The sequence below is a fragment of the Poromitra crassiceps genome (genome assembly GCF_964638095.1).
Source record: "Poromitra crassiceps genome assembly, contig: HAP1_SCAFFOLD_483, whole genome shotgun sequence".
NCBI classification, from domain to species: domain Eukaryota; kingdom Metazoa; phylum Chordata; class Actinopteri; order Beryciformes; family Melamphaidae; genus Poromitra; species Poromitra crassiceps.
In genome coordinates, this window is record NW_028151925.1 from 78,992 (window position 1) to 106,465 (window position 27,474).

A 27,474-nucleotide genomic window follows, 5' to 3' on the forward strand; every position below is an offset into this window, starting at 1 on the left:
AATCTTTCCGGTGGCTTTTGGAAAATGACGTAGGCTACACAATCCACCTCATCAAGCAGACAGAGAAGGAAGAGGCTGCAGGAATGTTTATGACTGAGGGGCACAGCAAGGCCAGCTTGTTGTCATTTGTTTATTATGCCTTCAGCTTTGACCAAATCAAATCTGTTCTTTGTTGTGAGTGGGAAAAGCCCCCACCTCCCCCACCTCCAGCAGCCTCAGACGATGACGAGCTGGTTGGCTTTGGCTCCCGTGCCAAGAGCACCTGGGGGGAGGTGTGGGACAGCAGGGCTGATGGCTATGCAGCCTCCATCATGGGGACTAAGTCTTTTCCAGGGACTCAGAGGTACAGACTGCAGCAGTACCTGAGAAAGAAAGAGTCCACCTCGGTCTCCTGTCCACCAGTTCTTGCCTCAAGTGCACCTGAAGTCATGAGTAGGTGTTTTTCCCAGTATGCCCAAAATGTGTTGTTTTGTATTATTTACATAAAAAAAGTGTAATTACCTAGTGACTGAAGATTCAAATTAGATTTAGGCTCAATGGTTGAATGTGAGTCTGCTATATGATTGGATCTTTTTGTGTGTTGCCAGCTGCTGCTTTTACATCATCATCATCAGCATCATCATCATCATCATCTGCTGTACCAGGACACGCCACACAAAAGAAAACAGGTTTAGTAAAAGTCCACGCCTTTTGGATCGAGCCACAATGAATTGCTCTCCAAAACGGATCCATGAATTAAACCGTCCCTTTTGTGTTCTGTCCATGTTCTGTCCATGTTCTGTCCATGTTCTGTCCATGTTCTGTCCACGTTCTGTCCACGTTCTGTCCATGTTCTGTCCATGTTCTGTCCATGTTCTGTCCATGTTCTGTCCACGTTCTGTCCATGTTCTGTCCATGTTCCACTAATATTGTGTTTGCATGCTGATCTTCCTACTAACGAATAGGGTTCATGAATTGATCTCAACGGTGAGGGTAAGTTGATCCCCCCCCCCCCTTCGTGCATGTTATTTAAAGTATGAAAAGTCATCTTGCTTCCCCTGCTTAGACTAATAAAGGCTCAAATAGATTATTATGATTGAACTTCAACCCACACAGAAATGTGTATATGAATCAAGTGTGTCCATTATATTACCATTACATTTTTTTAAATATCAGAATGAAGTATGCCTTGAATTTATAAGACTTAGCAGGTGAAGCCAATTTTTGGTAGTTTGTGCATTTACCAAGACCGATTGTTTCATGTTTCTAAGTAAATAATGTCTGTTTTAGGGCCATCTGCTTCAGTGTCCAGACGAAGTGCTCCACCTGCTGACACCCAAAGGAAAGTGCACAAGAAACTAGTAGATGGTAATTGCAGTATAATTTGGCTCTCCATCTGCAATATATTTCTATTAATCCTATAAATACATTCTCGTGCACTATTGTATTTAAATCACTGGCTGATGAATGCCTCTTGTTATCCCATTGTCTTTCTGTCCTTGTCTTTCTGTCCTTGCATCTCCTGTCATGCCTACAGTGAAGAGACCTGTGCCGCTTCCTCCTGAGCTGCAGTTTATGGTGAAAGAGCTTGGAAGTCCGCAGCAAACCGAGAGGACTGTCTCAGCACCAGGTGTGTATCATGGGCTGACTTTCATATTCACTTTTAAACTGTGGCCCATATGACTCGTATGGGGCTTTCTGACTGGCGCCCCGGTACCGTTCCCGAGCACACTTGTCTTCAAATTGCCCCCAGTTTCGGAAACATTTGACGAGTGTGAACGTTGCGTTCCGTTCCACACTCGGTCGCGCAACAGAGAACCCTGACAGGATCCACTTGAAAAGGTGGTCTGGGGAGCGCCCTGGCGTGCACGGGCACGGAACACTTGCCAGTGGGAAAGCCAACCGTTCCGAACCTCATAGACAACACACGGAGCAAGGATAAACTCCAGGCATAGTTGATGACGCAAGTGCACTCTGTTCCGTTTCCGAGCACGGAAGAAATGTTAAATGTGAAAGGTAATACTGATAAAACTCAACTGAATAAGAAATTAAAATGTGTGAATGTTCTCCTTGTCCTCCTTGTCAGCTGGTCCTTCTGCTGTTGGTCCCTCAGAGAGAGACAGACTGGACCCTCATACACCAGAGACACCACACAGTAAGAGGTTTTATAACTACGCTGAAGATGTTACTGTGGACAGAATATGTTTTCAAGTATTGTACAATCTGTGATAATAATAGAATGTATCAAAATGGTGAAAAGACCACTGCTCATCTGTATCAGACTTTGCTGAGGTGCTGGAGCTTTAGAGTATCCAAATGAGTGGGAAAAAAAGCAGCATCTGCACACTCAAATGTGTGCAAAAATCGTGTTTATTGCAAGCTTTCGGTCAGTCATTCTTCAAGGCTTCCTGAAGAAGGTCTATGACCGAAAGCTTGCAATAAACATGATTTTTTTGCACAGATTTGAGTGTGCAGATGATGCTTTTTTCACTCATAATGGAATATGTATAAATGATGTCACTAATTATGTAAATTTTTATTTTTATCCTTGTTCCCACAGCTGCTCCTGTGGTTGCTGTTGCTGTTCCCCCACCGACACAGACACCAGAGAAGGATATACACCGTTGGACCTGTTCCCATCATCAGAAAATGTGGATGAAGATGGAGCTGGAATCTCTGGGACTGTGGCCTGGCCATCAACATAAGCTCAAGCCTGGAAATGCCCTTTCATTATGGCGTTGCCCTCCACAGGCAGAACTCATTGAGACTGTGTCAGCGCTCCCATCGCGCAATTTCTTTCAGCTCCATCCATTTTTTATTTGGAAACCAGAGAATGACATCATGGTGAGACTGAGAAATAATTACGTCCTCCCGTGTCTTCATGGTTGTCCAATGCCAGATATTGTCTCAGGCGGTGTTGGTAGGCCTCGAGTGATCGTTGGCACGAGTGGACAATACTACATATTTGCTTCACGCCTTCGCTGCAGGGCGTGCCAGAAGATTTGGTTTGCTGACAATCCTCTGTGGCTGGATAAGCTGCCAAAGCGGTTCACACACATTATACCAGCATCCTTAACTTACCACAAGGCCATTTGTAAGTCAGTGCTTTGGGAGCTGAGGCGCACTGGCAAGTCACCCTCAGACATGGCAAACCAGGTAAATGAGCTGATGCACCTTAAATATGAACAAGCTCATCTGGCATACATCTGGAGCATAGAGAACCTCTGGGATGCTGATGCTGGGGTCTATGGGCAGAAGAAGGACGACACGCCACAGTCTACGCCACAGTCTTTTGGAGCCTATCTTGACAGAGATGGGTGGTATGGGACCTCTGTCTCTGCTTTCTACCTGACTGACTGCCTCATTGATGAGTACAAGTGCCAAGAACCAGCGATGACTAAAATCTTGCAGGGCACATTTGGACAGGTCTTCCGGTCTGATCACACCAGGAAGGTGGCCCGAAAAGTGACCATGTCATCTGGCACCATGTCAAGCTATGCAGTTATGAACGAGAATTGGATGATTGTCTCCTGGGTGATGGTGCAGTCTGAGACAGAGAAGTCCGTTGAACCCATGTACCAGGGGTTAGCCAAGAGGTACAATGATGCAGGGGTGGAGAAGGCCAATTACCATTGGGTAGACAGGTGAGAAATACCTCCAGGTCCTTTTACTGTCACTCAGAACCAGTGTTGGGAAAGTTACTTTCGAAATGGAATATACTACATATTACTAGTTACTTTCATTTGAAAGTAATGTTACTTTACAATATTACTGTCTGTGTAGAGTAACTCGTTATTTATTACATTACTTTTGCATTACTTTCACCAAAATAACAGCAGTAGCTGAATGACATCGCCGTCCCGGAACCATCCCGAAATATAATTTAAACTGATTGTAGTCGGTGTAAACCGGCCCAAAATTCTAAATGTTATCCTTTTCCTTTGTTATTGTCATCTATAGCGATTAGTTGCATAAAAACACACAATTTGATTAGGAAATGATTGTATCTTTGTTTCAATGCGCTTTGATCAAAAAGAAATGTACCGGTAACTCAAATTGTAACTTGTTACTTGATAAAGTAACTGGTATAATATTACTGAAATCCTATGGGTAATAGGTTATATATTATATTATATATTTTTTTTATAGCATATATAGTAATCAGTTCCTCCTCCTTGTGTTCAGGGATTGCTGTGCCCCATTCCGAATCCCTGACCTTGCCCGCGGAGAGCACCTCTACGAGGATGCCTGGAGGACCACACCATCCATCATCACTGAGTCCACTGCTGGGAGTGTGGAGAACACCTGTGCATCCCGTACACAGTACAACTCCAACATTGTGGTCAAGTTGGATTTGTTTCACTGTATGAGGCGTTTCACACGGGAGTGCACTTCAGAGCATCACCCCCTCTACAGCACATTTTGTCAGGATCTCTCCGCTGCCTTTTCTGTCGTGGATCAGGAGGACTTGCAGAAGCTCAAAGCTGCTTATCAGTTCTGCGGGATTCAGCCACCAAATCCTACAAAAAAGCACATCAGACAGCACTGTAGGATTAGAATTCCACAGCCAACAGAACTGGTTTACAGAGTGGAGAACGTTCTTCGACATTTCCACCTGACCACAGACCCAAACAACACACCGCTCTTCAAACCATCCATGCTGAAGACATGGCGCATCCAGAGGGTGCACATTCTCCGTGGGTGCCTCAGTGACCCTGAGGTCACACAGGGAATCATGTATAGGTATGGGGGAACTCGGCAGCTTAATCATGTCCCTGGTGAAGGCGCAAAAGTCCCAATCTGGATTCCAGTCAGAGGGACTTCACAGCAGGAGGGGTATCATTTCCACCAGGCCCAGTGGATTACTGGAACTCATGTTTCCTGTGAATTGTTCCAGGCCCAGGGCATGACAGGAGTGGCACGATGGAACTACCAAAGGCTTCTGGACCTCAAGCAGCCAGATGTAATCCTCCCAGCTGTATTTGATCCATTACTGATAACTGAGCTCAACTCTGCTTCAAAGAGAGTAAGGGGAAAGGAGAAGTACCCTGCACTTCAGCTCTCTGATAGGGACACAGGAGAGAGGTTTGGCCTTGAATACAGAGAGCCAGAGTGTCGTCCAGTTCTGCTTAATTGGGACAAACATAAGGTGCGTGGCAAAGATGATCCTTCTGTGTCCATGCCTCTCCCCACTGGCCCAACACCATCCACAAACACAGCACCACCCACTGCTGTGCCACTCGCCCCTGGCCCAACACCATCCACAAACACAGCACCACCCACTGCTGTGCCACTCGCCCCTGGCCCAACACCATCCACAAACACAGCACCACCCACTGCTGTGCCACTCGCCCCTGGCCCAACACCATCCACAAACACAGCACCACCCACTGCTGTGCCACTCGCCCCTGGCCCAACACCATCCACAAACACAGCACCACCCACTGCTGTGCCACTCGCCCCTGGCCCAACACCATCCACAAACACAGCACCACCTACTGCTGTGCCACTCGCCCCTGGCCCAACACCATCCACAAACACAGCACCACCCACTGCTGTGCCTGTGTTCCAGTTTCTCCAGATGTTGTCCCAAGGAAGCATGGAACCTCGAGTTAAAATGGGTAAGTTGATACCAATTTCAAGGATCAGCATTTTAAATATCATTTTAAATCACGTTTTATACTCATGGACATCAACTGAATAAATATGAATAAAATATCAATTAAACTTTATTTTCTTTGTTCCAGAAACCTCAAATATTCCACCCCCACCCCTGCCATTGCAGTCTTCACCAAGGAGTGCCCGCACTGGACCAATCAAGACTGGTGGACGACTGTTCGTGTTGGACCACCGACGCTGGACATCACCTATGAAAGATGCTATCGACGGCCTCCTAGACAAGTACCGTGGACAGAACAACATGTTGAAGCTTGTGGATCAGGAGTACAATACTATGGTCCATCAGTCTGCCACAGATCCAAACAGTCTGCTACATCCAACAACCAAACACCATATTTTGCAGTACATAAAACACCTGGCTAAACTGGTGAACACAAGCTCATCACTGAACACCAGTACAGATAAACTTTTTCAGACACAAAAACTGTGGCAAAGTTTAACTGAGGGAAGCGAGACAGTCCATGTCCCAGTTGTAGCACTGCCGCCAGCCATTGTGAATCCAGCAGACCTGGTCTCACAACCAGCACCTGAAGAGCCACTAACACGGGATAAAATAGATAAAATAGTGCAGGACATATTGCAGCAGCAGCAGCAACAACAACATCAAAAACCTAGGCAGATAAAAAAATGTCTCTCATGTGGCCAGCCAAAATCCCGATACCAAGGTGATGGATCATCAATTCATCACTTTTATCAACAAGGGCCCGTTAGATATCATTACTGCTCCACAAAGGTGTTTAAAGCTTATTCTGCAGAGGGCCTGACAAATCCCAGAATGGCCTTTGAAGAGTTTGCACACACCGAGTTCTTTCAGCGTGAACTGCAGTTAACAAAGCGCAGAGTGGAGGACAAAGCTGAAAAGAAAAGGAAACTAGCATTCTCTCCACAGGGGAGAATGTGCCGTTTCTGTCGGACACAGCTAAGGGCCCAAACAGCAAACATGTTCACACAGTGTTTCCAGGAGTGAGAGGAAAATACATTTACTGTCCTGGTAAAGTCCTCGACTTATACAAAGACAAAGGCATGACAAAAGAAATGACATGGCGTGAATTTCAAGCCTTGTCATTCTATGGCATGGAAAAGGAGAGGTGGACAGCAGAGAAAAATAAATGATGTTTTAGGATTATAACACTATACATTACACATTTGAATCAGTCATTGTTTTTATGTGCTTCCCATCATGCCCTTAACATCTGTGGTTCTCAACATGCGGTCCTTGAAGGCATTTCAGAGGGTCCCCAGCAAAATGATCAATTGTTACAAATTTCAACATTATTTCATTTGCAAGAAGTTATCACAATGAGGGAATGTAGAAGAATGATTGTGTTGATCATAGTTTCACTGTTATCTCTCTACCAACAGTACAGATTGACAAAATCATATCTGACAGTAAAACATATTCTCAGATTTGGGCCCGAGAGACAGAATCTCATCAAATGGAGGTCTGTGGCTCTAATGTGGACTGAATAGGGGTCCTGATTAATCCAATTCACTTCATTTGCTTGTATATATGGTATGTGTGTATGTATGTGTATTGAGTGGATTTACCGTAATAAAACATTGATTTTAAGGAAATAATTTGTTTCACTTGATTTCATCTTCAAGGGCATTGCTCAGCTTGTTTTCAATTATAATAGGTCAAATAGTTTGTTTATCAAATTCATTTTTGAATGCAACAGTTTTCAGTACAGTATCAATATGATTTATGCAGTGTAATAATTATGCTATTACATGCTATACTTTGGGCCTTCCTCTACAATTATCTGTACAAAAAATGCTATAGCCACTACACATTTCAAACTAAACTACTGAACTGATGTAGATATTAGGCTAAGCTGCCTCATGTGACATTTTATTGAAAACTTCAACTGGGAGCAGAAAAGTGCCTGACTTCATTTGCACCTGTCACCTGTCATCTGTCAAACTGCAGTGTGAATCATGTAATAGTTGATATTTTTGTATTAAAATGAATCAACTGTTGTTCATGTTGACTAAAAACATGTTTTAGTTATCAGCAATGGTGCATGACAATTGTTTGAGGTGGGGTAAATAAACCTTTACATCATAAAAAGGTGTCCCCCAGGTGAGATTCGAACCTGTGTCTCAAGAGTTGTAGATTACATACTCAGTGTTCTAACACTGTAGCCTATGTCACGTGAAAATCCTGGCCATTTCATTGGCTGTCAATCTGCTACAACAATACGTGGCTGGCCGCCGCGGGTTGGGTGAGAGTTCTCGCTGAGAAGAGCCTGGTGGCGCGAGGTTAGGTGAGAGAGAGAGGCTGGCTCACCTGGGATTGGCTGGGGGAGGGGAGCTGCGTGAGAGCCTGGGAGAGATGGCTGTGTGTGGAGAGGTGGAGAGCTAGGCTAAGCTAGGAGAGAGCTAGCGAGAATAGCCGTGGGGTTTGTTGTTTTCAGCCGTGGGCACGGCCATCAGTGCTCTTCGGGTTCGCCATGATGACTCCCTGCGTCGGCTATGGGCGGAACACAGGAACCAAAGCTTCAAAGATGTGATGTTATGGATCCGGCAAGTTTCTTCAAGTACTTATTTGAATACTTCGTTTGGTATGTCCATGCTTCTTATTTTTTCTCTAGCTCTGGCGAGGTTCTGGCTGCTAGCTACTGCTGCATTTCTATGGCCGGGGGAACGAAAACACTGTGGCACACAAATAGACCAGACAAATAGACAAATTATTGTTAGTATTATTATTGTTATTGTTATTATTGTACAAGTAGTGCTGGGTGATAAAATAATATTATGGTTTATGGCAGTGATTCTTGCCATAAACCTCACCCGTCCTGCAGCTCACCAAGCTGGCCATGCAGCTTCACCCGCAACTCGGCTGCTGTGTGGCCAATGAGACCGAATGAGACCAGCATCACTGATGATGTCAGATTTATGACATCACTGATGATGTCATCAGTGGGATTTATGACATCCCTGGTGCTTTCACAGTGGGATTTATGACATCACGGATGATGTCACAGTGGGATTTATGACATCACTGATGATGTCACAGTGGGATTTATGACATCACGTTTGATGTCACAGTGGGACAGACACACAGAGCCCGAGCTCCCATTTATGTTGGGGATATATAGATAGATAGATTAGATATGGCCAAATGGTGCGAATTAAAAGTGCAATAGAACACAAAGTAATCTAAGAAGGATAGAACATCAAATCAAAATCATTGCATTGCCTAGAGACTAAAATATATATATAAAAAAAATGGGAGTGAGATGGGACGGGAGTCATTCTACCAGGAGTGGGACGAGACAGGATTTTTTTTTTTACCCTGGCCTGGGATTGGCACGGGACAGGAGTGAAAAACCACTCCCATGTCATCCTCCACTTTAGACTGCTGAGAGAGGCAAGGCTGCAGAGAAGTGTGGGCTGCTTTAAACGGCTCCTTAACAAGGAGCTGGCTGTGGCTTCTGTGCCTTTCAACCAGCAGACAAGGGTGAGGAAGGAGGTGTGTGAGGGAGTGGATGAGACAACAGCCCCAGGGTGGAGGTGTGTGAATGAGTGGATGAGACAACAGCCCCAGGGTGGAGGAGTGTGAGGGAGTGGATGACACAACAGCCCCAGGGTGGAGGAGTGTGAGGGAGTGGATGATACAACAGCCCCAGGGTGGAGGCGTGTGAGGGAGTGGATGATACAACAGCCCCAGGGTGGAGGAGGCGCACTCTCACTTCACGAAAAGGTTTTTTTTGCCTCTTCTTCTAACTCTTCTGACACGTTGCACTGTAGTGTGTTTCCTCCCTGAGAGCCAAGTGGAGCAGGATGGACAGCTTTGTGTCAGCAGCGCTGCTGCTGCTGCCGGTCTTGGGACTGTGTGAGGCTCTGCCTGCCCGCTGGCTGCCGGGGGAGTACTCCAGCACCGCGGCTGAAGCAGCGAGGTTCGTCAGTGACTACAACAGCACGGCCGAGGAGGTGTTCTTCGAGAGTCAAACCGCCAGCTGGAACTACAACACCAACTTGACAGACCACAACTCCAAGCTGCAGGTAGGTACGACGACGGTTCCATGTCATTGGTCGCACACCCCAAAAGTCTGAAAAATGTCCCATTGGAGAGAAAGCCCGTTTATCTGACAATAGATAAAAAATAAATAAAAATTTAAAATAAAATTAATAAAAATAAATAAATAAATAAATAAAAAACTCACGTTTTGAGTTGAGTTCCCCTCCATTCCTCGGGCCCAGGCCGGTGTCATGTGACCAATGGGCAGTCTATACAGAGATTAGGCATGTTGAACTGGTGTGAGTTGAACCTTTCCCATAGAGAGGTCCCTGCCCGGACTGGCACCTCCCACTCACAAATGGATGCACGGTAGAGGCTGACATTATTTCGGGAATCCTGTGGGGTTTGTTTTGGTTTTTACCTACTTGTTTTTACGAAGTATGTTTTTGATATCTGATTTTAATTACTCTGCTTGAAACTTGCTTCTTATTGATATTCCTTTTTACATTTCTTTTACTACAGTGAAGTTGAGTGGGCTCTGAGTTTCATTGCAGGTGACAGATGTTTGCATTGTTGCCGGTATGACAAGAAACTTGAAAACTTCACAGGAACAAAGTAAATGGGAGCCGGCGGGACAGGAATCATAATACCGTAATTTCCGCACTATAAGCCGCACCGGAGTATAAGCTGCAGCAGCAAAATTGCCTGTTTGTTACATATATAAGCCGCACCGGACTATAAGCCGCAGGTGTTTTAATGTTTTTTTTTTTTTTTTTTTAATTGTGTTTTAATGTTTAATTACCATATGTAAGGGTTCATGCACAGAGGGGATTGTCGGGAAAGAGATGGCTGTTTGAGGAAGCTCCCATTTATTAACATTTCAACAAAACAACATAACACAACACCACCTGTGTTTTTATTTACAGTGCACACAGTGTCCGCGGTGTGGTGAAAAGAGGGCAAGAGAGGAAATTAAAACAGAAGTGGATTTATAGTTAGAAAGAGTGCTAAAGAAGAGAGAATTCATTTTTTTTTTCTTTTTTTTTCCGGAAAAATCCATAGATAAGCCGCACCGTTATATAAGCCGCAGGGCCAAAAAACGGGGAAAAAGCCGTTATATATACCGTAAATTCCGGACTATAAGACGCACCGGTCTATAAGCCGCACCTTCAAAGGTGACTATTTTTTTCTTCTATAAGCCGCACCGGACTATAAGCCGCGGGTGTTTTGATGTTTAATTACCATATGTAAGGCTTCGTGCACAGAGGGGATTGTCGGGAATGGATGGCTGTTTGGGGAAGCTCCCATTTATTAACATTTCAACAAAACAAAAGTCAGGTCACTAATCCCCAGACAAAATCACACATTGTGGTATTTTTTGTTTTTTTTACAGTGCACACAGTGTCCGCGGTGTGGTGAAAAGAGGGCAAGAGAGGAAATTAAAACAGAAGTGGATTTATAGTTAGAAAGAGTGCTAAAGAAGAGAGAATTCCGTTTTTTATTTTTTTATTTTAGTTACCCACAGTACTATTGACCAGTCCAACTCAAAAGATATTCGGCAGTTTCACTTTGAGCTCTTGTTCCGCCGCTGTCCATCAATGGTTATGACGAGTCTCGCTGGGTACAGTACGCCAAAGCGATATCCATTGACTCGATGATGCTGTTGTATGTTGCGCGTTTCTGTTGCACCAACGCGGAGGTCCTGCCGGGACGAAAAAGCGCGTACCCTCCCAGGTGAGGGGCTTCTTCCCCGCAGCCTGGAGGATGAGTTGACGGTCGGGCCAGCGGAGTAGGCAGATGAAGATGGCCCTCGGTGGCAGGCCGGAAAGAAAGAAGAAAGGAGGAGGAGGAGAAACCGCCACCTCCACAGCCAGCCACCTCACACACCCCAACTGTTTAATAGTGCCCGGCTCGCATGCCTCTCGGTCGGCTGGCCGGACAATATATGCACCCCGCTGCAGCAGCACCTTCGGGAGGTTTTCTCACTGTGTTCGGGACTTCGGCTCTAACTCGGCCAGATGGCTGGACACGAGTGAAACTCTTCACGGTTGCATTATTTTCTTTAGTGAGTGAGTGGATGGACTTCTGCACGTTTTCAAACTTGTTTTCAAGCTGCTCAAAACCTCTGAGCGATGTCGGACTTAATCGATAGTGTTTCACGGAGTAAAAGTTTAGCCCAAGCGGTGTATCTCCAGCCTCCAGCAGGTGAGTCATTTCCTCATTCATGGCGTGATTGCTTCGTCTTTTTCTTTCTGCTTACCTGTGTTGTGTTATGTTATGTTATGTTATGTTGTTAAAAGAGGGCAAGAGAGGAAATTAAAACAGAAGTGGATTTATAGTTAGAAAGAGTGCTAAAAAAGAGAGATTTTTTTTTTTTTTTTGGAAAAAATCCATAGATAAGACGCACCGTTATATAAGCCGCAGGGGGCAAAAAAGGCCAAAAAACGGGAAAAAAGCCGCGGCTTATAGTCCGGAATTTACGGTAGTTTATATAGTTTATATAGTTATATATAGTTTATATAGTTTATTATAGTCCGAAATTTACGGTAACAATAAATCAGGTTGATATAAATATGTAGTTAAATAAACAGTCGGAATGGGAGTCATTGTTCTTAAGACGGGCAGGAGTTTTCTTTGTGGGACTGGGTTGGGAGGGACAGGAGTGAAAATCCACTCGAGCCCTGGTTGATTTGGAGAATGACAGGCTCAGTTTCCTCCCAAAGTGGCCAACTTTGCTTGCGTGTTCTGAATAAATGTGCAGGGGGTCTTGCGAGCTTAATATGTCAACTGATTATTTGTTCAACTGTCGGACTTTTTGATATTTTTAGTTTGTGCTGTAAGGTTACCCTTAAACTTTTATCTAAGGATGCCTTTAGGAAAAACATTGTTGCATAAAATCACCCAAAGATTACCTTAGGATGTAGTAAGGGAAAACCATTCGATCTAGAGTGTTTGCTCTTAGCTACTTAACTTAAGTATTCCCTTATATGCTTGTCAAAAGTATCGATAGTATCGATAAAAGTCAATACTAAAAATTTGAAACGGATACAATACTCATTTGCAACAGGTATCGATAGTATCGATACGTATCAATACTAAAAAATTGAAACGGATACAATACTCATTTGCAACTGTATCAATATCAGCAGTGCTTTCTCTTAATGAAAAATCAAACATACCACTGATTTCTCCCTCCCTGTCATTGGTGGGTATCTTTTGCTTCAATAAATTCAAAGTATTCTGATAGGCTGATGACTAGAGCAGGTATAATCTGCTGTGTTGTGATAGGCTGATGACTAGAAGCAGGTGTAATCTGCTGTGTAAGGTCAAAGTTTTTAGTGAATTTTATCAGGTCTAGATTATGGAGAAGCGTGCATCTGTCCGTCCATCTGTTTGTTTCTTTTTTATGCCTCTTGATGTGTTGTCATCCCGCCGCGTGGTATCGAAAATGGTATCGAGTATCGATATTTTCCTGGGTATCGGTATCGAAGTAGAAATTCTAGTATCGTGACATCCCTATTCCCTTATGAATTATGCGTTGCAACAAGGTCCTTAGTAACTAAATTATTTGTGTAACATAAGCCGTTTTCCCACATGCGTACCGGAAAATTACCTGTAAGTCAATATCGGACATTTCCCTTCACACCTCTCCTCTGGCATGTGGGAATCTATCAGCGAAATTGCCTGTATGTGGGGGGGGGGGGCGGCACTGCAGAGCGGGTGGGGAGTGACGTGTCGGCAAAACTCTGAATGGTGAAATAAGTTTGCTTGTTTATCCGTTCACCTGCATCGCGTTGAAGCACTTTTTACAGACTGGCTTCATTTGATGTGTCCGGGCTTGCCTTGGCTGTCGGCAACGTAAGCAAAATACTTCCACTTTCGCTTCGTGCATTTGCTTAGTCCCTGTCGGGCTGTGACTTAAGGAGGAGGACGGACTGTGGCCAGAGAGCGAGCAGAGAGGAGAGGGGAAAATCAGCACAGCACACCCACACATGAAGCTGACATAGGCTACTGCTCTTATTATCACAAGATCATTTCGCCAGTTTGCTTTAATGTGCGCGAATGATTAGATTATGCCCGCTGGAACATTAAGCAACGTGTGTACACCTCGCCCATGAGAGTGTCGCGGAAAATGACTGCACCCGTTTCTCACTAGTATCCGCTAAAGCGCATACCGCTCTTCTGACAGGCTGGAAAGTGGTGAAATCTCCGCGACGACGGGGTCGCGCTTATACCAGCACGGCGCCTTTCTCACATGCAGGCATTAGACCACGTACCGGTCATTTTGCGGTACAAAGCGCATGTGGGAAAAGGGCTAGAGTAACATACCAGAATGGCTGAATTTATGGTGGTTGAAGAGGCTCAGACACAGAGAGAAAAAAGGAAAAGAAAAAAAAACATATATAAGGACGTTCAGTGTTACAACGTAGTGCTACCAGCCACATACGGTGCTTATGTGCTTCTAGGAGATGCTGTGCGTGGGGCCCCACGCAAAGGGTCCGCGAGTCACCCGTCACCCTTGACCTCGTCAAGATAGGCCAGAAACGGGTCCCAGACAGGGAAGTTCAGAGAAGTCTCCGAGCAGCCAAAGATGGCGAGTTCTGCCTCCGGCTGAAGGTTTATTTTGGAGGCCTTAAGAGTACCAGTCAAATATCCTGGCCCAGAATCCCGCTAGTGAAGCACAGAACCAAAAGGCATGAGATCTTCCACGGTTCTTTTGACAGAGATTTCTTGCATTGATTTTGTCCATTATTTCTGGCCACATCCTCTGTTTGTGCATATTTTTTTTTACGGCTGCTGCATCATAGAAACAATTACTTTGTATAATTTGCTTACGCTTGCCACATTCTACAAGGAGAATAACATTTTCATCTTCGGTCCAGTTTGGCTTTCTATGTCTATATTCTCATTGTTGTCCATTTGGAAGAAGCTAGCTATAACATGCTGTCAAGTCATGTTAATGTTGAAGGATGCTGTGAGTGAAGTGAGCAGAGTGAAGCGTGCGTAACCATGGTAACTGAAGTGCTCTGTGCTGTATTCTGACAGTAACTACCGTAAAAACCTCAGTCTAAACACAAGCAAGGAGTAAACCTAAGATCCTTTATGGAACGCTCCTAAGTGAATCCCTCAGCTTAGGCAAAGATATTGCCTAAGGGACAAATTTAAGATTGAAACTTAAGGTAATATTTGCAGAGATGACAAACTCATTCCCCCCATGGCTCTATAGGTAAATGCACACCTAGAAAAGCAGGCCTTCACCGAGGCCTGGGGGAAGAAGGCCAAGCAGGTGTTCCCTCCTGAGTTCGTGGACACGTTCCCTGTGCAATTCACTGACGTCAAGAAGCTGATAGGCCAGATCAGCAGACTGGGAGCCGCCAACCTGCCGGAGAATGACAGAAAGGAGGTTTGTTGTCATCATCATCATATACAAGGAAGTGGGTTCTGTTTGTTTCAATTTCTGTCCCACATTGGATGATGTCATCAGTGATGGTCACTCGAGAACAATTGTGATCTCACTGATGATGTCACAATGTCTATGAAGTTGAGCAATTGTGCGCTGAGTGATGTCACTCGAACACTGCATGTGGTTTTATTACTTTATTAGTTAGTCTGAAGTAATAATTACACTTCAGGGTTAAAGTGGGTGCATCTCATTGTAAAATTGGACTTCAAACGGCCCAAATCTGGCTTCAAACGGCCCAAATTGGGTTTCAAGCGCCCCAAATTTCACGCGCGTCGGCCCATATCGGCCTGGCCTGCTTGGTATCTAATGCCCGGCCTGAATTATGATCCCAGTCCGCCCCTGTTTTTAACTATATCGCCCAGCCCTACTCATGATATATAATATACAGTCTCTAATGTATGATTCAACTTTTCCCATGTTCTAATCTAGTGTAAAAAAGCAAACAAACTGAAAAAAGAAAAGAAAAAAATAAACAAAAATCGCAATAAATCGTAATATCGAATCGCAATAATCGTAGAATCGCAATACTTAACACGTTCACTGCCAATGACGAGTTGATACGTCAAAAAAAATCCAACGGTTGACTGCCAATGACGTGTTGATACGGTGGGACGTGGATCAACGCCCCCCACGTCTCCTATAAAAATATTGGAGCCACCGAACGTGTACAACCCATTCCACCGACCCACTAAGTGGCGACAGTGCTCTCCAGACTAGAAAAAGCCGAGCCAAAACTGCAGGGGAACGCGCGAGGAAACCATTATCATACTGTAAAATGGATTGGCGAAAACGCTTTCGCTTTCGCGCATTATCGCGCTGGGAGCTGGCGGTGGGGGATTGCAAATTTGCATAATAGATTATGCGTGCAACACACTTTGAAACAGCGGCAGAAAGCCCACAATCGCACGCAGCTTCATTGCAGCTGAGCTCACAACCAAAACGACTCATGCAGACTCGCCCAAAGAGCAGCCGCCAGCAGCCAGGCAGCACAGACAGGCAGAGCCTCGCTTGTGACAAACGCTGCAAAGCCATCAGAGACACACCCACGGAGGGAGGAGTTTGAAGGAGAGGGGGGTTTCCTGCTGCTATGGAGGAAATTACTGTTCAAAACTATTGTTTAGATGTCTGACGTCTTACGCCAAAAATAAATGGTTAAAGTGACTGTTCTATCGAATTTCACAAAAAGCCATTTATCTCAGAATAAATTTTCAGACGCTGAAACCATGCTGTATTCTACTGCTAATGCCTACATCACTACTAACTCTACAAACTATCTCTTTTAGACAGAGAAAGCACACATTCTATTAGTTCTTTTGAGATCATTTGTGTTCACAAAATCTTAGCAGAAAAGAATCCTCGGCTCTTGAAAGATGAGCCAGAATCCTCAAAAAAAAACCTTGGCAGAACCTACCTACAGTATTGAAAAAACGGCTGGCAGTGAATGTGTTAAGAATCGCAATATAAATCGAATCGGTACCCAAGAATCGTGATAGTATCGAATCGGGAGATAAGTGAATCGCCACAGCCCTAATATATATAATGTAATGTACTACTATATATATATGTTATATATATAATATATTATATTATGTAATGTACTACTATATTAGCAGAAATGCTGAACTCTTTCTAAAATGAAAGCATGACTTCCACTCTTTTCTTGTCTCCAGTATAATGAAATTCTCAGCACCATGGACAAAATCTATTCAACAGCCAAGGTGTGTCCAAAGCCAAACCTTTGCTGGAGCCTGGATCCTGGTAAGTTGGTATAAATACATTTTCACATGAATTATTTGAAACCGATTTCTTCGAATATCTGCAGAACAATCTCTGTTGTGTCTACGGGTGGAAACCTGTAATTACACATCCGGAAGATACAGGCTCTCGCATGTTTACAAGGGCTTGGTATGGGAAATGAGCGCTAAAACGAAGTGTGGAGATAGGTCTGGCTATGCAAGACTACTGCGTTGCCACAACGCAATTCCTTTTTTAGGTAGGTAGTTAGGCAAATATATATATTTTTTTTTTACCCTTTATTTATCCATTCCAGGGAGGACCATTGAGAGCAAGCTCTCTCAAGGATGTCCTGATTACAATAATACAATTACAATGACAAAAGTTGCAGTACATCATAAAAATCACAGATGCAGACAAGTAAAAGGGCTATCCAAAGCAGGTGCATCTCCTATGTAATGCATCCTCAAGTAGCGCCCTGAACGTCTCTATGGAGACCATGAATGTCTCTATGGAGACCCTGAACGTCTCTATGGAGACCATGAACGTCTCTATGGAGACCATGAACGTCTCTATGGAGACCATGAACGTCTCTATGGAGACCCTGTAGGTCTCTATGGAGACCCTGAACGTCTCTATGGAGACCCTGACCTGAACGTCTCTATGGAGACCAGTCTGTCCAGTTTAAGAGAGTCCTGAGGTTTTGCAACTAGCCCTGAAGAAGGCCTTATGGCCGAAACATGTTGGCTGTTTTATTCTGTTCTATGAAGAACTAGCCTTATATTAAAGCTTTTTAATGAAGAGTGCCTTGGAACCTTTTTTGATGAGTCCTGAAGTTTGTTCCATCTATCAGGAGCATCAAAGGTAGGTCATTCCAGTAGGTGGAATGACCAATCTGTCTGATATCCTGTAGCTCTAAAACTGAAAAGAGAAGACAAATAAAAAGTATGGTTTGGCTGGTTGTTGACTCCTCCTCTAAGGTTAAATTTTAATAATCAATAATAATAATAAAGGGGATTCAGTTCTAAAAGGAGTTGGCTAAACGTACGCCACTTTTTCAGAAGGGGGGCAGCGAAAGTGATGTAGTAAATTAACGAGTAACATAACTAATTACTTTTGATACCAAGTAATAAGTAAAGTAATCTTTTTACTTTTTCAAAGGAGTAATCAGTAACTAATTATATTTCCTGGGGGCACGGTGGTGCAGTGGTAAGCGCTGTCGCCTCACAGCTAGAAGGTACTGGGTTCGATTCCCACCTGGGACGCTGTGAGCGCTGAAGGAGTGCGTGCCCGTCCGCATGTCCTCGAGTGCCCGCCGCCCGGGTGGGGTCGTCAAAAAGGGCCTTTCTGTGTGGAGTATGCATGTTCTCCCCGTGCCCCCTGGGGGTTTCCATCATATAGGAACCCCACACCAAAACATGCAATATCATGGTTGCTGATGTGGTGCCTCCGCTAGTCGTTCGGGGCGCCTGTTCCGAGGGAGGGGAACTCGTTGGAATAGCGTGATCCTCCCACGTGCTATGTCCTACCGGTGCAGCTTCTCCTGTCAGGTGAAAAGAAGCGGCTGGTTAACTGCCCATGTCTCGGAGGAAGCATGGAGCCAGTTTCGGCTCTCCTCAGATCGGCAGAGGGTGGAGCAGCAACCAGGATAAATAAATTAAAAAATTTGCACTAACGGGGGATAAAAAAAAAACTGGAAAAAAGTAACTAATTACATTTCCTGAGTAACTTGCCCATCACTGCTAAGTGGACACATATCTATTGTTTTAGCCTCCTCTTTCTGTTGGAGGCGAGGCCTCAGCGTCCCTCTATTTGCTGTCATCTCTGTGACTGAGGGTGTGTTGATTTTGTTGTCTCTCTCTCTCCAGAGCTGACATCTATCATGGCCAACTCCAAGAGCTACAAGAAGCTGCTGTACGCCTGGGAGGGCTGGCACAATGCATCAGGTGTACCTCTTCGGAAGTACTACCCCCAATTTGTGGAGCTCAGCAACAAGGCCTCTCAAGCTGATGGTAGGAACTTCACCATGACCTGACATGTTGCAAGAACATTACAAGTCAAAAGTTTGGATACATTTTTCTTTATTTTTACAACACTATCTTCTATCTATCTTCTATATATCTATGTATAAAATTAAAATTGAGTATGCGGGCTTTGTCTGTTTCAAGTTCTGTGTTCGGCCACAGCTATGCCGTTTTACGTGCGATCGGGCTGAAACCTTCGGGTGTGTAAAGGGCACCCCTGCGGGTGACCTGACTGAGCCAAATTTTTTAATTAAGGTTAATTAGCTAATGATGTGATGACATCAGCAATGATATCATCAGTGATGATGTCATAAGGGCGCGCGCACACACACACACACACACACACACACACACACACAAGGAGGCATTGTGACAAGACTGATCAGTGATGTCATAGGGGGGTATACACACACACTGTCAGGATCAGAGTCAGACATGTGGATCTATTCGCGGGTAGTTGAGGGCCACGGGAAACTTGGTAAGTCTTGAGAAGCTGGGGTGTTGTGGAACTTGATGGCTGGGGCTGCACTGTTCGAGGTTTGGGAACGGTTGCAGAAGTTGCAGGTTGCAGAAGTTGCAGGTTGCCGAGGTTGCAGAGGTTGGTGTGATCCTTGATGTGAGTTTATGAATCACTGGCCAGGACCTGCAGGAGCAGGCCCTTATAGACCCGAATATGACATCACCTGTGTTATGACATCACCAGCGAAAGGCATGAAAGACACTTATGAATCATGACATCATCAGTGATCGATGACATCATAGTAGGAATGACGACGTCAAAGTAGGAATGATGACGTCATCCTAACAGTACCCTCCCCTCAACGGACGCCACCTGGCGTCCAATGAGGCCATCAAGGATGGCATCTGGGAGACAGAAAATCCGCAGGTTCTGGTGGGGGTGCTCTTCAGCAGGTGGTTAGACGCAGGTGGTTAGACCCCAAAGGGGGTGTAGGAGAGTGAGGTGCTCTTCAGCAGGTGGTTAGATGCAGGTGGTTAGACCCCAAAGGGGGTGTAGGAGAGTGAGGTGCTCTTCAGCAGGTGGTTAGATGCAGGTGGTCAGACCCCAAAGGGGGTGTAGGACAGTGGAGGTGCTCCTCCCTAATACTGGATATCGAAGCCATAGATAGACCGATACGTAGACAGAACTTCTACCGGGTCCGGTGGATCCTCTGGAGCCGGCCATCCCCCGGGGCACGATCCAAACATGGGAGGCTGGAGACCATCAAAAGGGTCAAATGCCGCCGTCTCCGAAGGCAGAGCCACAGGGGGATCTGACTCAGCGAGGCCTGCCCTCCCGACCTGTAGTTTGGGGAGGTCACTCACCGCCTCCTCCTTTAAACGCCTCTTATTTCTTCTTGCTCTTGACCGAGGGCTGACGACACTACGGGGACCTCCCAGCATCAAGCTGGAACCTACGTGTGGGTCAAGAACTGGAATAGGCTGCTGCTGAGGTACGGGTTCAGACTCGGCGAGGGGAAGGTCCACAGGTTGTGCCTCAGGGACAGCAGACTCGGAGTCCCCCTGCGGGGGGACGGAGCTGATCTGCAGGCAGTGATTGAACTTCTCAATGAGACGATCTACAGTCTTCTCCAACTCCTTAACCTTCTTGGAGACACACTGCCACTCCTGGGTCACGTGAACGCTGCCCAACCGTATGGGTTTCGGGGTTGAACCCGTAGAGTCTTGATCCACTGGGAGTACCACGGGCCGGCGAGCGGTGGGACCACTTACTGGACGCCGGGAGCAGGAGGAGAGGTAATGCCCGGCTCGACCACAGTACAGGCAGCTCCGGGTGTCCAAACGGCGCTGCCTCTCCTCTGGTGTGATGCGAACCCTGCCGGTCAGATCACGGTACAGATGGCTGCTGGGACTCAAATGTGGCTGCCCCTGCTCTGGGATGACGCGAACTCCCCCCCCAGAATATGCGCTTAGCAGCTGGAGGCGGCCGAGAGGCAGAGCTAGAAGCAACGGCCGCTGTGACCGGGGGGGTAGCAGGTCTGGAAACCTCCGGAACGACGGTGCGCTCGGAAGCTGGGGCAGGAGGGGCAGAAGGCTGCGGAATGACCCCCTCAGGAGGGTTTAGTCCGTCGAGAAGATCTAGCCGTTTTACCAGGAGGGCGTACTGATCCTCGGCCTTGGAAGCCAGAGCCTGGATTGCTTCTTCCTGGTGGGCAATCAGGCGACCGTCGAGAAGATCTAGCCGTTTTACCAGGAGGGCGTGCAGGAGCAGGCCCTTATAGACCCGAATATGACATCACCTGTGTTATGACATCACCAGCGAAAGGCATGAAAGACACTTATGAATCATGACATCATCAGTGATCGATGACATCATAGTAGGAATGACGACGTCAAAGTAGGAATGATGACGTCATCCTAACACACACACTGATGATGTCATCAGTGATATCATAACGGGACACATACATACACACACACACACACACACACACACACACGGAGGCATTGTTGACATCACTGATGCAATAACATTTAGTGAGCAACACACACACACACACACACCCGCACTCGCCAATTGGGCAGGCGAGGCCACGCAGCAGCCGAGCTACGGGCGAGGGCGCGTAGCGGCCGAGCCTAGGCATCGAGCGAGCGTAGCGCATCGAAAGAACTTCATACATAGGATCAACTTCACTATTTATACTTGTGCAAGAAACAAGCATTTAAGCATAAGCTTTTAGATTGACATGACCTTAAGATCATGAAAAACATTCAATCAGGGGCGTTCAAACTTTTGACTGGTAGTGTGCACAGTACATTCAAAATATATATACATCAGGCAAACATCTGACAAGATGAACATTATGTCCTGTCTAGGTTTTAAGGACACTGGAGATTACTGGCGCTCCTGGTATGACACTCCAACGTTTGAGGAGGATTTGGAGAAAATCTACAAGACCGTCGAGCCCCTCTACCAGCAACTGCATGCTTTTGTCCGCCGCAAGCTCTACAAGCAGTACGGCCCCAAGTACATCAACCTCCAAGGACCCATCCCAGCTCACCTGCTAGGTAGGGCAGATGCACCTTTTGATGTTGCCAGTACCTGGCTGGAGGGATGAATGTGTGTTACATACTAGACTAGCCTATACATCAACAGTTATTATAGATGCATAGGAGGAAGTGAAATGTAATCACACCAACTCCTGGTGACAGTCCACAGTATCGAGGGAGGCACGCCATTGCCTGCCAGTCATTTTGTCTCACTGCTTTAAAGAAACGGTGCTTGTGAGTAGAGATGTAATGGTATGAAAATTTCACATCACGATTATCGTGACCAAAATTATCACGGTTATCGTATTATCACGGTATTCGTAATAAATTGCTGAAAATGTTCAAAGAGTAGTGAGAGACTCACTGAAATCATGTTACGTTTTATATTGAAAACTCAGACCCAAAAAGGATTGATACACTCACTGAAATCATTTCTCCAAGGCTGCACGTTTGCATCTGGGAGACGGTTGCCAACTTTGGTTGATGATGGACAGTATTTACCATGTTTTTCAAAGCACTGTAACCATGGTAACACGGTAATCACGGTAACACGGTTTTAATGATAATGAAAATTTGAAACGGTGCGGTTATCGTAAGGAATTTGATCAGCAAGTTGATGCTGATGCTCGAGTGTCTGTTCTCCCTCTCCTTCAGGAAACATGTGGGCTCAGACCTGGCACAATATCTATGACATGATGGTCCCCTTCCCTGACAAACCCAACGTGGACGTGACTGATGAAATGGTCAAACAAGTAAGTCAGGGGAAAGCTGACATGACTATGGAAAAAGTGAAATTCAGTTGTTAGGTCTTGCAGACAATGAAATCAAACCCTTTCTGTTTTTCTGTTGAAGGTTGCTTTGCTAGAACCCACTGAGGTGAAGCATTTCATTGTTACCTCTCTTTCTCCAGGGTTACAATGCCACACGCATGTTCCATGTTGCTGAGGACTTCTTCACCTCTCTGGGCTTGTTGGAGATGCCCCAGGAGTTCTGGGACAAATCCATGCTGGTGAAGCCTGTTGATCGGGAGGTGGTGTGCCACGGGGGTGCCTCGGACTTCTTAAACCGCAGAGACTTCAGGTAGACAACAGAAAAGGTCCTGCGGAGTCAGCTTAGAACATTTTGCCTGGATGGAAAGTCAAAAACTTTGGAAAGAAATTTAAGCAAAAGCCTTTAGATCAGAATGGCTTCAAGTTCATGAGAAATGTATACATTCAATCAGGTGTCAAAACTTTTGACTAGTACTACTGTATTGATCTGCCATTACCGTTGATAATACTGTAACGGCACAGGCGAGGCTGGTATCGAACCCGGGTTTGTCATTCGTAAGCGCAACACATTAACCATTAAAGGGACCAACATGCTCACTTTATGCATAGAGACCGGATCGCTACACTGCCTCCCCTCCCCTGCGCTTCCGCGTACTCTGCCGCCAATCATCCCGTTTATGGCGTCCTTCCGCTCCCTCACGCAACCGGGGCGCCCTGCGCCTCCGGTGACCGCACCGTGATCCCTACCGACTAGGGGTGCACAGATCGATCGGCACGCAATCTGTATCGGCCGATTTTGACCTCATATATGCGATCGGCTGATTGCCGATATTTCTTTATATTAAGTTACTGTATTAAAACTGCTGTCATACAAAAATTTACAAAAAAAGGTTATTTTCTGTTCCAAAATAGTTTAAAAACAATATACAATATAAAATTGCTTGAAATGCTGCCCATTGAAAATCAAAGCATATACGCTGGTTTAGTTGCTAGAACAATATCAATATACATACTTTTCACACCAAACTGAGCGCAACTTGAAAATAAATAAATAATAAGTATGTTATTAGAGTAGTTGCAGCCAATTTAAATTCTGTCACTTGGATTTTGCTGTTTGAAGATAGTTGTTGAGCTGAGTAAACCCTGCAAAACCTCTCTGCAGAACTAATACAATTTAAACAATTACAGCAGTTAAACATATAAAACAAGTAAGGAATGTAGCTTTTATTTTTATTTATTTTTTATAAAAAAAAGCCCTATCACTAATCAGGCTTTCCAACAATATAAAATACAATACCAATTGGTATTATTAAAGGGGAGAAATAATCGACCGAATTAACGTTTCCAAACTTTTTTAATCCTACAAGGTAATCGGTGATCAGTCGATGATCGGTTGGGCAGATATTTCCCATAGGCAATCGGTGATCGTGGCAAAAAACGTGATCGGTGCACCCCTACTACCGACAGATCCCACTTCTGACACCAATATAACGACACAGGCAGGGCTGATTTCGAACCCGGGTCTGTCATTCACAAGCACAACATGTTAACCATCAGACCAAAGGGACAATCCGGTTGGCCAAGGACCAACGTGCTCACTTTATCCATCGAGACGGCTACAATACTGTCGTTGATTATACTAACTGATAAGGAATGAATTGATAGTTCCTCCTCTTCAGGATTAGGATGTGCACCACAGTGACTATGGAGGCTCTCTCCACCGTGCACCATGAGATGGGACATGTGGAGTACTACCTGCAGTACAAGGACCAGCCTGTAGGCTTCCGGAGAGGAGCCAACCCCGGTTTCCACGAGGCTATCGGCGATGTCCTGGGTCTCTCCGCCTCCACACCCAAACATCTGTACACCATCGGCCTACTGGAGACTCTGACCGCTGACCATGGTAATTATAATAATAAACTTCACTTAAAAAGCACCTTTCAGAATATAGTGACAACCTTTTCGAAAAACAATCAATAAAATTCACGAGTTATTAAGTGCTTTATTTGTAATCACTTCCTGCAGAGACTGACATTAACTTCCTGTTGAAGACGGCTCTAAGCAAGATCGCGTTCCTCCCCTTTGGCTACCTAATCGACCAATGGAGATGGGACGTGTTCAGCGGAGGCACGCCCCCAGAGCGCCTAAACTCTGACTGGTGGTACCTCAGGTTGGCAGTTAAGATTACTCATTTGATTTAGATTTTTTAATTTGTTTACAAACCCCCCTCCCCCTCCCATCCCATCCCATTTTTATCCCCCATTAGTGCTAATTCTAATGTATTTATCCTGGTTGCTGCTCCACCCTCTGCTGATCTGGGGAGAGCCGAAACTGGCTCCATGCTTCCTCCGAGACATGCCCAGCCGCTTCTTTTCACCTGACAGGGGAAGCTTCACCGGTAGGACATAGCACGTGGGAGGTTCACGCTATTCCAACGAGTTCCCCTTCCCCCGAACAGGCGCCCCGAACGATCAGAGGAGGAACCACTTCAGCGACCAGGATATTGCATGTTTTTGGTGAGGGGTTCCTATATGAAAGAAACCCCCAGGGGGCACGGGGAGAACATGCAAACTCCACACAGAAAGGCCCTTTTGACGACCCGACCCAGGCAGTGGGCATTTGAGGACATGCGGACGGGCACACACTCCTTCAGCGCTCGCAGCGTCGCGGGTGGGAATCGAACCCAGGACCTTCTAGCTGTGAGGCGACAACGCTACCACTGCGCCACCGTGGCCCCCTACTCATATGAATCTTTGGACCAGCTGAGAAAACGTGGTTTGGGAAAGTGAATGATTGATGCAAAAATGATTGGTGCCGAAAATGGTTCTTTGGAGTTGGAGTAATGCCATAGAAGAATCCCATAGACAAACACCTCTCACGCCAAGGTTCTAGACAAACACCCCTAACGCCAAGGTTCTAGACAATTTATTTGTATAATTCACAAGCATGTCTCAGAGGGCTTCACAGAAAATATGTCTAGCTAATTCTAGCTGACACAACAGTAGCAAATTACAATACTAATAATAACACATTGAACAAGGGGTGTGTGTGTGTGTGTACCGTCCCTCAACACCTACTGAGGTGCTCTTGAGCAAGGCACAACCCCCGACAGCTCTAGTGGAGCTGCTCAGTGGCCAGCAGTACATGACTGTGGTTTTAGTGGGCAGCTCCCAGAGATGCAAATATGTGAGATGCGCGTGCGAAGCGTGCAATATTTCTAGTAATAATAATACCGTAATAATAATAATTCAATTTGTGTAGTGCCTTTCAATGACCCAAACACACTGGAAACTGAATCCATCTATTCCTTCTGCCATTACTCTTTAAAGGACAAAATACCAAGGCGTCTGCCCGCCCACCAAGCGCACAGAGGAGCACTTTGATCCGGGGGCAAAATTCCACGTTCCTGGAAACACACCATACATCAGGTAGCATCCTGTCCAAACATCTCCAACTGCCACATCTGACTAACTGTTAGTCAGATGTGAAGAAGAAGACCTTTGGTGTGCCTTGTGTTAGTCACTAACACAAGGCACACCAAAGGTCTTCTTCTTCTTCTTCTTCTTCTTCTTCTTCTTCTTCTTCTTCTTCTTCTTCTTCTTCTTCTTCTTCTTCTTCTTCTTCTTCTTCTTCTTCTTCTTCTTCTTCTTCTTCTTCTTCTTCTTCTTCTTCTTCTTCTTCTTCTTCTTCTTCTTCTTCTTCTTCTTCTTCTTCTTCTTCTTCTTCTTCTTCTTCTTCTGGGCCCCAAGATGAAAAATGATGGTTAGATACAGTAGGTGGTGTAGAAATGCAGGATTTTCCTGTCTCTCTCTCCCTCTGTCTGCATGTGTGTGTGCTTGTGTGCAATGGCTCGATTTGGATAGACCTAAGAGACTAGAGTGTCAGATGATGGTAAATACAAAAAGGTAAATACAGATGATGATGTGATGGTGGTGATTATTATTATTGCAGGTATTTTGTCAGCTACATCCTGCAGTTCCAGTTCCACGAGAAACTGTGTCAGGCAGCAAAGCACACAGGCCCTCTGCACACGTGTGACATCTACCGCTCCAAGGAGGCGGGGGCCATCTTAGAGTATGTGAACTCATAGGGCCTCCAGAGCTGACCACATTTACAGATACGAGCAAGTCATGTTTAAGGATGCAGTTTATGGATGCAACCATTTCAATCTTCTTCCAGGAAGATTCTTCGGGCTGGCTCTTCCAAACCTTGGCCTGAAGTGCTCCAGGAAGCCCTGGGCACCAACAAGATGGACGCCGGTGCACTGATGAGATACTTTGAACCCATTATTAAATGGCTAGAAAAGCAGAATGTGAACGAGACCCTGGGCTGGCCAGACCTCAACTGGCTCCCGCCCATCCCTGAGGGCTACCACTCAGGATATTGGTAAGCTCCGCCCATCTCTGAGGGCTACCACTCAGGATATTTGTAAGCTCCGCCCATCTCTGAGGGCTACCACTCAGGATATCTGTAAGCTCCGCCCATCCCTGAGGGCTACCACTCAGGATATTTGTAAGCTCCGCCCATCCCTGAGGGCTACCACTCAGGATATTTGTAAGCTCCGCCCATCCCTGAGGGCTACCACTCAGGATATTTGTAAGCTCCGCCCATCCCTGAGGGCTACCACTCAGGATATTTGTAAGCTCCGCCCATCCCTGAGGGCTACCACTCAGGATATTTGTAAGCTCCGCCCATCCCTGAGGGCTACCACTCAGGATATTTGTAAGCTCCGCCCATCCCTGAGGGCTACCACTCAGGATATTGGTAAGCTCCGCCCATCCCTGAGGGCTACTCAGGATATTGGTATGCTCCGGCCATCCCTGAGGGCTACTCAGGATATTGGTAAGCTCC

General features: G+C 45.7%; 1 protein-coding gene and 1 long non-coding RNA gene across 2 annotated transcripts; both read left to right on the plus strand.

Annotated features, from left to right (window-relative positions):
- Positions 1–1,295: 1,295 nt before the first annotated feature.
- Positions 1,296–2,786, plus strand: LOC310771263. Its single transcript, XR_014552402.1, has 4 exons — positions 1,296–1,347; positions 1,517–1,609; positions 2,066–2,134; positions 2,540–2,786. It is a non-coding gene; the product is annotated as an uncharacterized lncRNA (long non-coding RNA).
- Positions 2,787–9,248: 6,462 nt separating this feature from the next.
- LOC310771262 (angiotensin-converting enzyme-like) lies at positions 9,249–27,142 on the plus strand. The gene is made up of 12 exons (XM_083663909.1): positions 9,249–9,666; positions 14,850–15,026; positions 16,757–16,844; positions 18,689–18,832; positions 21,680–21,871; positions 22,508–22,605; positions 22,764–22,933; positions 24,303–24,526; positions 24,649–24,793; positions 25,953–26,051; positions 26,575–26,697; positions 26,803–27,142. Exons 1-12 carry the CDS (start codon positions 9,445–9,447, stop codon positions 27,011–27,013), a joined length of 1,893 nt encoding a protein of 630 aa, XP_083520035.1. The 5' UTR covers positions 9,249–9,444; the 3' UTR covers positions 27,014–27,142.
- Positions 27,143–27,474: the final 332 nt, after the last annotated feature.

What these genes read in the sequence shown, in the direction of transcription:
- LOC310771262 (XM_083663909.1), top strand. Translation starts at nt 9,445, where the DNA reads ATGGACAGCTTTGTGTCAGCAGCGCTGCTGCTGCTGCCGGTCTTGGGA. An exon ending in TTGCTGGAGCCTGGATCCTG is followed by an intron (nt 16,845 to 18,688) that starts GTAAGTTGGTAT and finishes CTCTCTCTCCAG; the next exon opens with AGCTGACATCTATCATGGCC. An exon ending in CAAGGCCTCTCAAGCTGATG is followed by an intron (nt 18,833 to 21,679) that starts GTAGGAACTTCA and finishes TGTCCTGTCTAG; the next exon opens with GTTTTAAGGACACTGGAGAT.